This window comes from Melospiza melodia, unplaced genomic scaffold (genome assembly GCF_035770615.1).
Source record: "Melospiza melodia melodia isolate bMelMel2 unplaced genomic scaffold, bMelMel2.pri scaffold_138, whole genome shotgun sequence".
Classification (NCBI taxonomy): domain Eukaryota; kingdom Metazoa; phylum Chordata; class Aves; order Passeriformes; family Passerellidae; genus Melospiza; species Melospiza melodia.
In genome coordinates, this window is record NW_026948509.1 from 20,132 (window position 1) to 31,489 (window position 11,358).

At 61.0% G+C, this 11,358-nt stretch overlaps 1 protein-coding gene across 1 annotated transcript in view; it reads left to right on the plus strand.

The window, feature by feature from the left end:
• LOC134433127 (chromodomain-helicase-DNA-binding protein 3-like) overlaps positions 1-10,295 on the plus strand; it is a gene marked incomplete at its 5' end in the record, with an annotated part of 28,882 nt that extends 18,587 nt beyond the window's left edge. Inside the window, 11 exon segments of the mRNA XM_063182009.1 lie at positions 426-588; positions 1,221-1,333; positions 1,619-1,754; positions 2,672-2,770; positions 3,741-3,854; positions 3,937-4,045; positions 5,179-5,311; positions 6,397-6,592; positions 8,353-8,516; positions 9,181-9,310; positions 10,181-10,295. Coding sequence (XP_063038079.1) covers positions 426-588; positions 1,221-1,333; positions 1,619-1,754; positions 2,672-2,770; positions 3,741-3,854; positions 3,937-4,045; positions 5,179-5,311; positions 6,397-6,592; positions 8,353-8,516; positions 9,181-9,310; positions 10,181-10,284 — 1,461 coding nt within the window.
• Between the last annotated feature and the right edge of the window lie 1,063 nt (positions 10,296-11,358).

Consider the following 11,358-nt stretch of genomic DNA (forward strand, 5'->3'; position numbering starts at 1 on the left):
GGGACACCTGGGGACAGGCTGGACACCTGGGGACAGCCCTGGGGACAGCCTGGGTCAGTTTTTGGAGTGCCCCCAAGCTGCTCCTCTGGGGGCTTTTAGGGTCCCTTTTTGGGGTTGGTTTTTAAGGGGTTTAGGGTCAGTTTTTAGGGTTTTTGGGGTGGATTTTTGGGGGTTTTGAGGTTTTTGGGGTGGATTTTTTGAGTTTTTGGGGTTCCCTGACCCCTCCATGTGCCCTGTGCAGGTGCAGGAGTTGGAGCACATCAACGGGCGCTGGTCCCTGCCCGAGCTGGGCCCTGGGGATGTTTTGGGGTGGGATTTTCAGGGTTTTTGAGGTTTTAGGGGTGGATTTTCGGGGTTTTTGAGGTTTTTGGGGTGGATTCTCGGGGTTTTTGGGGTTCCCTGACCTCCCCATGTCCCCTGTGCAGGTGCAGGAGTTCGAGCACATCAACGGGCGCTGGTCCCTGCCCGAGCTGGCCCCCGAGCCCAGCGCCGACTCCAAGCGCTCGTCCCGCGCCTCCTCCCCCGCCAAGACCGGCCCCCCCAGCCCCGAGCAGAGCGGCCCCCCCAGCCCCGCGCCCCCCACGCCCGGTAACCAACACGGGGGGACATGGGGGGACACAATGGGGACAGGGGTGGGGACACAATGGGGACACAATGGGGGGACACAATGGGGGGGACACGGAGACAGGGACGGGGACAGGGGATGGGGGGACTGGGATGGGGAGAGGGAAACATGGTTGGGGACATGGGTGGGGACACGGGGACAGGGGTGGGGACACGGCTGGGGACAGAGGGACAGGGATGGGGACAGGGCTGGGGACAGAGGGACAGGGATGGGGACAGGGGCATGGGGACACAATGGAGGGGACATGGGGACAGGGATGGGGACACAGGGATGGGGACAGGGATGGGGACACGCCTGGGGACATGGGGACATGGATGGGGGCATAGCTGAGGACATGTATGGGGACATGGGGACAGGTATGGGGACAGGAGGACAGGGATGGAGACACGGCTGGGGACATGGGGACAGGGGTGGGGACACAATGGGAGGGACACGGGATGGGGACATGATGGGGACAGGGGACATGGGGACGGGGACATGGGGACGGGGATGGGGACAGGGGACATGGGGATGGGGACAGAGGGACAGGGATGGGGACAGGATGGGGACATGGGGACAGGATGGGGAGCGATGTGCTGACGTCCCCTGTCCCCAGCCACGCCGGCGCCCAGCGAGCGCGGGGACGGGCCAGGGCCACCCCCGGACAGGGACGAGGGTGACACCAGGGACGAGAAGGAGCCCAAAGGCCCTGAGAAGATGGAGACAGATGTGAGTGACACAGCTGTCCCCAACCCAGTCCCTGTCCCCACCATGTCCCTGTCCCCAACCCTGTCCCTGTCCCCAGCATGTCCTCCCTGTCACGTTCTCCTTGTCCCCAACTCCTTCCCATCCCTGTCCCCAGCTGTGTCCTGGCTGTCCCCGTCCTTGTCCCCAACTGTCCCCAACGCTGTCCCCACCCTCCTGTCCCTGTCCCCATCCCTGTCCCTGTCACTCTCAGGGGTGATGTCCCCATGGATGGGGACCCCGAGGGTGACAGCCCCTCGTGTCCCACAGCCCCCCGTCCCCGAGGTGCCGCCGTCACCGGGCGATGGCAGCGAGGCCGAAGGGCCCCGCAAGGGGGAGGAGGAGGAGGGACCCGGCCACAGGGACCCCGAGGCCGAAGGGCCCCCGGCCCGCGAGGAGCGGCCAGGTGAGACCCCCGAAACCCCAAAAACCCTAAACCCTGAAAACCCCAAATCCTGGATACTCCAAAAACCCCAAATCCCAGAAACCCCAAATTCTGGGAACCCCAAAAGCCCCAAATCCTGGGAACCCCAAATCCCAGAAACCCCAAAAAACCCAAATCCCAGAAACCCCAAATCCTGGAAACATCAAATCCCAGAAACCTCAAATCCTAAAAAACCCAAATCCCAGAAACCTCAAATCCCAAAAACACCAAATCCCAGAAACCCCAAATCCTGGGTACCCCAAATCCTGGGAACCCCAAATCCCAGAACCCCAAATCCCTGGAAAACCCCAAATCCCAAAACCCCCAAAATCTCCAAATCTCAAAAACCCTAGACCTGAAATCCCGAAAAGCCCCAAACCCCTAGAAAACCTCAAACCCCACAACCTCAAATCCCAAAAATTACAAATCCCAGAAACCCCAAATCCCAGATCCCCACAAATCCCAGAAACCCCAAATCTCAAAAACCCTAAATCCTTGAAAAACCCCAAATCCCAGAACCCTCAAATCCCAAAAGCCCCAAATCCCTGGAAAACCCCAAACCCCCAAAACCCCGAAATCCCAGGAAAACCCCAGAATCTCAAGAAAACCCAAATCCCCAAAACCCTAAATCTTTGGAAAACCCCAAATCCCAGAACCCTCAAATCCTAAAAGCCCCAAATCCCTGGAAAACCCCAAAAACCCCAAACTCCTGGAAAACCCCAAAAACCTTAAATCCCTGGGAAACCCCAAAACCCCAAATTCCAAAAACCAGAAATCCCAAAAACCCCAAACCCCTGGAAAACCCCAAAACCCCCAAAATGTCCAAACCCCTGGAAAACCCTAAAAACCCCCAAAGCCCCAAAACCCCAAATTCCAACCCCAAACCCGTCGCGGCTCAGGGGCCGATGCCGAGAAGGCTCCGGGGCTGGACAAGGGCGACGAGAAGGCCCCGGAGGAGGAGCCCAAGGAGCGCCCGGGGGACCCCGACCCCAAAAGAGGTGATGGGGGCGGGGCTTAGGCTGGGCTGGGCGGGGCTTGAAGGGAAAGGGGCGTGGCCTGGTGGGAAACGGGCGTGGCTTAACAAAAGGGGACGTGCACTAACCCAGACTGGGTAGGGCTTGGCAGAAGGGGGTGTGGCCTAACCCAGAGTGGGTGGGGCTTGTTTGAAGGGGCGTGGTCTAACAGGAGTGGGTGGGGCTTAGCAAAAGAGGTGTGGCCTAACCTGTAGAGGGCGGGGCTTAACCCACCCCTTGTATTGTTTATTGGTGGGGCTGGGCAGGTTTTGGGGGGTCCCGGGGTGGGGTCAGATGTGTCCCCAACCCCCCCTAACGTGTCCCTGAGCCCCCCAAATGTCTTCCTGACGCCCCCAAACCCATCCCTGATCACCTGACATGTCCCTAACTCCCCCAGATTTGTCCCTGACCCCCCCAAACATATCCCAGGCTCCCTCAAACACCTCCCTGACCCCCTAAACAACTCCCTGACCCCCCAAACACATCTCTATGACCCCCAAAACGCCCCCCTGACCCCCCAAACGCCCCCCTGATCTCCCAAATGCCCTCCTGATCCCCTAACACATCCCTCACCCCCCAAACCCATCCTTGACCCACCAAAAGTGTCCCTGTGCCCCCCAAACCCATCCCTGACCCCCTCAAATTTGTCCCTGACCTCCCAAATGCCCCCCTGACTCCCCAAACACATCCCTGACACCCCAAACACATCCCTGAGCCCCAAACACATCTCTATGACCCCCAAAATGCCCCCCTGACCTCCCAAACGTGTCCCTGACCCCCCCAAACATCCCCCTGACCCCCCAAATGTGTCCCTGACCCTCCAAACCCATCCCTGACACCCCAAACGCATCCCTGACTGCCTCAGTTGTCTCCCTGTCATCCCTGACCCCCCCAAATGTGTCCCTAGCCCCCCCAGACTCGCCCCTGACCCCCCAAACGTGTCCCCTCCCCGCAGAGGAGCCCAAGGCGGAGCGGGAGCCGCGGGCGGAGGCGCGGCCCAACGGGCGCCGCGAGGACAAGGCCGAGAAGCCGCGGTTCATGTTCAACATCGCCGACGGCGGCTTCACGGGTGAGCGGGGGGCACCCTGGGGACATTGGGGACACCCTGGGGACACCCTGGGGACAGCCCTGACCCGCTGCCCCCCCCGCAGAGCTGCACACGCTGTGGCAGAACGAGGAGCGCGCCGCCATCTCCTCGGGCAAGCTCAACGAGATCTGGCACCGGCGCCACGACTACTGGCTGCTGGCTGGCATCGTCCTGTATCCTTGGGTGTCACCGGGGGTGTCACCGTGGGGACCGGGGTGTCACCGGGGTGGGGACAGTGACAGCACGGTGAGGGTGACAGCACAGTGACAGTGACAGCACAGGGAGATCTGGCACCAGTGCCACGACTACTGGCTGCTGGCTGGCATCGTCCTGTATCCTTGGGTGTCACCATGGCTGTCACCGTGGGGATTGGGGTGTCACCGTGGGGTTTGGGGTGTCACCGTGGGGATTGGGGTGTCCTCGGGGTGGGGACAGTGATACCACAGTGAGGGTGACATGGTGAGAGTGACAGCATGGTAAATGGTAAAGGTGTTGGCACCAGTGCCACGACTGCTGGCTGGCGTCGTCCTGTATCCGTGGGTGTCACCAGGGGATTTGGGGTGTCCTCAAGATGGGGACAGTTACACTGTGGCGAGGGTGACAGCCAGGAGAGGGTGACAAAGTGAGGGTGACAGCCAGGAGAGGGTGACAAAGTGAGGGTGACAGCCAGGAGAGGGCGGCATCCATGCTTGATCTGCTGGATGTGGGGGACACTGGGGGCAGGGAGATGTGATGGTGCAGTGACAGGGTGGCACAGTGCCGTGGTGACAGGGTGACAGGGTGACACAGGTGACACAGGCGGCATCCTTAGCGCGCAGCCACGGCTCTGTGTGCTGTGTATGGGGGATGTTGGGGACAGGGTCACAGGTGACACAGGTGACACAGGTGACACAGGTGACAGGTGACACAGGTGACACAGGTGACACAGTGACAGGTGACACAATGACACAGGTGACACAGGTGACAGGTGACACAGGTGACAGGTGGCATCCTTAGCGCGCAGCCACGGCTCCGTGTGCTGTGTATGGGGGATGTTGGGGACAGGGTGACGGGTGACACAGGTGACACAGGTGACACAATGACACAGGTGACACAGTGACACAGGTGACACAGTGACAGGTGACACAGGTGACAGGGTGACACAGGTGACACAGGTGACACAGTGACAGGTGACACAATGACACAGGTGACACAGGTGACACAGGTGACACAGGTGACACAGTGACAGGTGACACAATGACACAGGTGACACAGGTGACAGGTGACACAGGTGACACAGGTGACAGGTGGCATCCTTAGCGCGCAGCCACGGCTACGCGCGCTGGACCGACATCCAGAACGACGGCGCCTTCGGGGTCATCAACGAACCCTTCAAGGGCGAGGCCTCCAAGGGGAACTTCCTGGAGATGAAGAACAAGTTCCTGGCGCGCCGCTTCAAGGTCAGCACGCCGGGGACACCGGGGACACCGGGTGGCACTGGGAGGGTGGCACTGGGAGGGTGGCACTGGGAGGGTGGCACGGGGGTGGCCTTGCACGAGGGGCTGGGATGAGCGGGAAGGGGGCCAGGGGTGCTCGGACACCTGGGTGGGGTCTGCAGGTGTTGGGTGAGGTCAGGGTTGGACACCTGGACGCTCCAGGGGTTGGGTGAGGTCAGGGTTGGACACCTGAACTCTCCAGGGATTGGGTGAGGTCAGGGTTGGACACCTGGACATCTGTGTTGTCCAGATGTTGGTGAGGTCAGGGCTGGTCCCACCAACACCTGAACCCTCCAGATGTTGATGGGGTCAAGGCTAAACCTCCCCACACCTGGACCCTCCAGATGTTGATGAGGTCAGGGTTGGACCCATAAACACCTGGACCCTCTGGGCTTTAGGTGACATCTGGGTTGGACCCACCAACACCTGGACCATCCAGCTGTTGATGGGGTTGGGCTTGGACCCACCAACACCTGGACCATCCAGCTGTTGATGAAGTCAGGGTTGAACCCACCACCACCTGGCCCCTCCAGCTGTTGATGAAGTCAGGGTTGAACCCACCACCACCTGGCCCCTCCAGCTGTTGATGGGGTTGGGCTTGGACCCACCAACACCTAGATCCTCCAGCTGTTGATGGGGTTGGGGTTAGACCCACCAACACCTGGCCCCTCCAGCTGTTGATGGTGTCGGGCTTGGACCCACCAACACCTGGACCCCATAGCTGTTGATGAAGTCAGGGCTGACCCCTCCAGCTGTTGATGGTGTCGGGCTTGGACCCACCAACACCTGGCCCCTCCAGCTGTTGATGAAGTCAGGGTTGAACCCACCACCACCTGGCCCCTCCAGCTGTTGATGGTGTTTGGGTTGAACCCACCACCACCTGGCCCCTCCAGCTGTTGATGGGGTCAGGATTAGACCCACCACCACCTGGCCCCTCCAGCTATTGATGGTGTTTGGGTTGAACCCACCACCACCTGGACCATCCAGCTGTTGATGGTGTTGGGGTTGGACCCACCCACGCCCCCTGACCCCTCCTTTCCCCCCGGCAGCTGCTGGAGCAGGCGCTGGTGATCGAGGAGCAGCTGCGCCGCGCCGCCTACCTGAACATGACGCAGGACCCCAGCCACCCCGCCATGGCGCTCAACACGCGCTTCGCCGAGGTCGAGTGCCTGGCCGAGAGCCACCAGCACTTGTCCAAGGAGTCGCTGGCGGGCAACAAGCCGGCCAACGCCGTGCTGCACAAGGGTAAGGGGCGGCAGCAGGGCCGGCGCGCCCGGCGCGGGGCTCGGCCCGTGTAGCGCCCGCCCCGAGCTCTGTACGCGCCTGTGACGCCATTAAAGAGGGGTTTGCTCCCACCCAACGCCGCCTCCCGGTGTCTCCTTGCTCTGCGTGTGCTTTCTGGGCGGGGGGGGCTGCGCCGCGACGCCGGGCACGGGCGCGGAGGTGGAGTAGAGGTGGTGTAAAGTCGGAGTAAAGTTGCAGAAGAGTAGTAGTGAAGTTGGAGTAAAGTCATAGTAAAGTTAGAGTGAAGTAGTAAAGTTGGAGTAAGGTTGGACTACAGTCTCAGTAAGTTCAGGCTAAAGTCAGCGTAAAGTCCGATGAATTCAGAGTAAATTCGTACTAAAGGCAGAGTCAATTCAGAGTAAATTCGTACTAAAGGCAGAGTAAAGGCAGAGCAAAGTGAGTCAATTCAGAGTAAATTCAGAATAAAGTCAGAGTAAGTTCAGACTAGAGTTAACATAAGGGTGTCGTAAAGTCTGACTAAATTCGGACTAAAGTCCAAGTAAAGCCAGTGTAAAGGCAAAGTAAAGTCTGGGTAAAGTCGGACTAAAATCCAAGTAAAGGCAATGTAAAGTCTGAGTAAATTCAGACTAAATTGTGAGAAAATTGGAACTAAAGTCTTCAGTAAATTTGGACTGAAGTCCAAGTAAAGTCCATGTAAAGGCAGAATAAAGTCCAAGTAAATTTGGACTGAAGTCCAGGTAAATTCAGCATAAAATCCAAGTGAAGTCGGAGTAAGCTTGGGAGTAAGATCAGAGTAAGCTTGCAGTAAATTCAGCGTAAGGCGGGCGGCACATGGAGGGGTCGTGGCTTGGCGCTGAGGTGGCTCTGCTGAGTAGCTGTGGTGTAAAGCTGGAGTATGTCCCTAGTGCCGTCCTGTGTGTATCTCTGGAGTAGTTTACGCCTTGGTCCCTTCCCTCCCTCCCTCCTCCCTCCTCACCCGGGGCTGTTTGGGCGGAGTAACCCCAGAGTATCCCCGCGGTGCATGCTGGGAGTAAGGCTGGAGTAGCGCCGGTGTTTGCATGCGCTGGAGCACCCCGGTGTGAGCGCGGAGTATCCCTGGTGTAATTCATGAGTAAAGCCTGGAGGGATGAGCTGAGTAAACCCAGAGTATCCCTGGTGTGTTTAATGCCAGGAGTATCCCCAGAGTAACTCCAGAGTAGACCTGGAGTCACTTCTGATATGTCCAAGGAGTAGCCACAGAGTAGCCCTGGGTGTGCAGGCCTGCAGTAAGACAGGAATATTCCAGAGTGTGGAGTAACCCTGGAGTATCTCCAGAGTACCTCGAGGAGTACCTTGGGGTATCTCCACTGTGGGCGAGGCAAACCCTGAGTAAATCAGGAATAAACCCTGAGTAAGCCAGGAATCCACCTAGAATAAGGAATAAACCCAGAGTACGAGAGGAATATCCCCGGAGTAAGTGAGGAGTACCTTCGAGTAAGTTCAGGAGCATCCCCAGAGTACCCCCACCCTACTCACACCCCCTCCCCCTGCGCATGCCCCCTCCCCTGCCCACTTGCAACCCTGAGTAAGCTCTGAGTACCCCCTGAGTAGCTCCCACCTCCCCCACCTCCCATTCTCACGTGAGTATCTCCCACCCACCCCCTCCCCATGAATAATGTGTGAGTGAGCTGTGAGTAAGCTGCGAGTAAGCTGCGAGTAAGCTGCGAGCAGCCCCCGCGGTGCTGACGGGGCTGTTTCTCTCTCTCTGTGCCCGCGGGCAGTGCTGAACCAGCTGGAGGAGCTGCTGAGCGACATGAAGGCGGACGTGACGCGCCTGCCGGCCACGCTGTCCCGCATCCCCCCCATCGCCGCGCGCCTGCAGATGAGCGAGCGCAGCATCCTCAGCCGCCTGGCCAGCAAGGGCACCGAGAGCCACCCCCCGCCCGTGAGTGACCGCTGGGGACATGGGGACACTGTCACACTGGGGACACTGCCACACTGCCACCTGGCCACCCTGTCACACTGTCACACTGCCCCTGGCACCATGGCATCCTCAGCCGCCTGGCCAGCAAGGGCACCGAGAGCCACCCCCCGCCCGTGAGTGACACCCTGGGGACACTGTCACACTGGGGACATTGTCACACTGTGCCCCTGCCACCCTGTGCCCCTGCCACCCTGCCCTGGGGACATGGACATTGTCACAATGCCACTATGGCATCCTCAGCCGCCTGGCCAGCAAGGGCACCGAGAGCCACCCCCCGCCCGTGAGTGACCGCTGGGGACACTGTCACACTGGGGACATTGTCACACTGCCACCTGGCCACCCTGTCACACTGTCACACTGCCCCTGGCACCATGGCATCCTCAGCCGCCTGGCCAGCAAGGGCACCGAGAGCCACCCCCCGCCCGTGAGTGACACCTTGGGGACACTGCCACACTGGGGACATTGTCACCCTGCCACCCTGTCTGGGAATGTCCCCTGCCCCCATGGCAGGTGGCACCAGGAGGTGACACTGGAGGTGACAGCAGGGGGTGACCCTGGCAGTGACCCCTGGAGGTGACATTGGTGGTGACCCCGGCGGTGACCCCGTGTCCTGTGCTGTCCCCAGAGCTTCCCGCCGGGTCCCTACGCCACCCCCCCGAGCTACGGGGGCACCTTCGGGACCCCCCCGGCCGGAGCCCTCCCCCACCCCGGGGGCGCCAACTACAGCCAGATGCCACCAGGGTCCTTCATCTCCGGTGAGAATGGGGACAGTGGGGACAACGGGGACATTGGGGACAATGGGGACAACGGGGACAACGGGGACAGTGGGGACAATGGGGATATTGGGAACGGTGGGGACAGTGGGGACAATGGGGGGGGCAAATACAGCCAGATGCCACCAGGGTCCTTCATCTCCGGTGAGAATGGGGACAACGGGGACATTGGGGACATTGGGGACAACGGGGACAGTGGGGACAGTGGGGACAATGGGGATATTGGGAATGGTGGGGACAGTGGGAACAATGGGGGGGGCAAATACAGCCAGATGCCACCAGGGTCCTTCATCTCCGGTGAGGGGACAGTGGGGACAATGGGGACAGTGGGGACAGTGGGGACATTGGGGATATTGGGAATGTTGTGGACATTGGGGGGCAACTACAGCCAGATGCCACCAGGGTCCTTCATCTCCGGTGAGAATGGGGACAACGGGGACATTGGGGACATCGAGGGGTCACAAAATGGGGACATCGTGGGGGGGGACAACGGGGACATTGGGGGGCAAAAATGAGACTTTGAGGGGGGGCCCAAAAATGGAACATTCATTGGGGGGACAAAAACATGGGGATATTGGGTGGAGAGGGGTCCCATGGATGGGTGGGGGTCTCTGGGGGTCTCTGGGTGTCCCTGGGGGTCCCTGGGGGTCCCTGGGGGTCCCTGGGGGTCTCTAACCCCCCCCGTTTCCCCCTCCCAGCCTCGAACGGCCCCGCGGTGCTGGTGAAGCGCGAGGGGCTCCCATTGATGGGGGTGGTTCCCATTGATGGGGGTGGTTCCCATGGGTGGGTGGGGGTCCCTGGGGGTCCCTGGGGGTCCCCGTGCCCCCCTGACGCCCCCGTTTCCCCTCGCAGCCTCGAACGGCCCCGCGGTGCTGGTGAAGCGCGAGGCGGAGGCGCTGGAGCAGCAGCAGCGCAAGGAGCCGCGGGGGGGGGAGGTGATCTGCATCGACGACTGAGGGGGGGCGGGGCCTGGGGGGGCCCCTCCCCCTCCCCCCCATCCCCCCCACCCCCCATTCCCCCCCCCCCCGAGCCCGGCGGGGTGGGGGAGGGGCCGCGCGCGGGGAGGGGGCGGGGCTATAAATACGGAATTCTATAAATATGGATTTATGGGGGGGGGGGAGGGGCGGGGCGGGGGGCGGGGCGCTCCCACCCCTCCCCCCCTCCCCCCGCCGGGCTCGTGATTGGACGGCAGCGAACGAATAAACCCCGGAAACGGCCCTGGCCACGCCCCCGCCTGCGCCGTGGCCACGCCCACTGGGGAAAGGGGGGCGTGGTTATTGTGGGGTGGGCGTGGCTACCATGGGGTGGGCGTGGCTACCATGGGGTGGGCGTGGCTGATCTGGGTGTGGGCGTGGCTGCTGTGGGAATGGGCAAGAACAATGGGGTGGGTGTGGCTATGGCAGGGGTGGGTGTGGTTAATGCGAGAGTGGGCGTGGCTACAATGGAAAACTGCAATATAAATTGGGGTGGGCGTGGCGAGTGTAAATATGGGCATGGCTATGGTGTGGGTGGGTGTGGCTGATTGAGTGTGAAAATGGGCGTGGCTACAGAGGAGATGGGTGTGGCTAGCATGGGGATGGGCATGGCTGCTTGGGGTGGGTGTGGATAGGGTGGGGGTGGGCGTGGCTACCAGGAGAATGGGCGTGGCTCCCATGGGAATGGGCGTGGCTTCCACGACTCGTGGTCACCACAGGTCGTGGCCACCATGGCAGTAGTCACGTGGGGCTGGGGTTTGGCCACTGGTGGGGTGGGCGTGGCCACCGTGGGGATGGGTGTGGCTCCTGTGAGGATGGGCGTGGCCACCATGGCAGTGCTCAGATGTGGCCTTGTGCCCATCATGGCGGTGGCGGGGGGGGGAGGGAAATTCCCATTTTTTGATGCCCTTTTGGGCCGTTTTGCCCAAATTTGGGCATTTTGGGGGCGCGGGCGCGGAGCTGGAGGACTGAGGGACAATCGAGACGGCGCTGGAGGACCGAGCGTCACTTCCGGGTCTGCGGAAGAACCATAGAGAGGAGCGATGGAGGAATGAG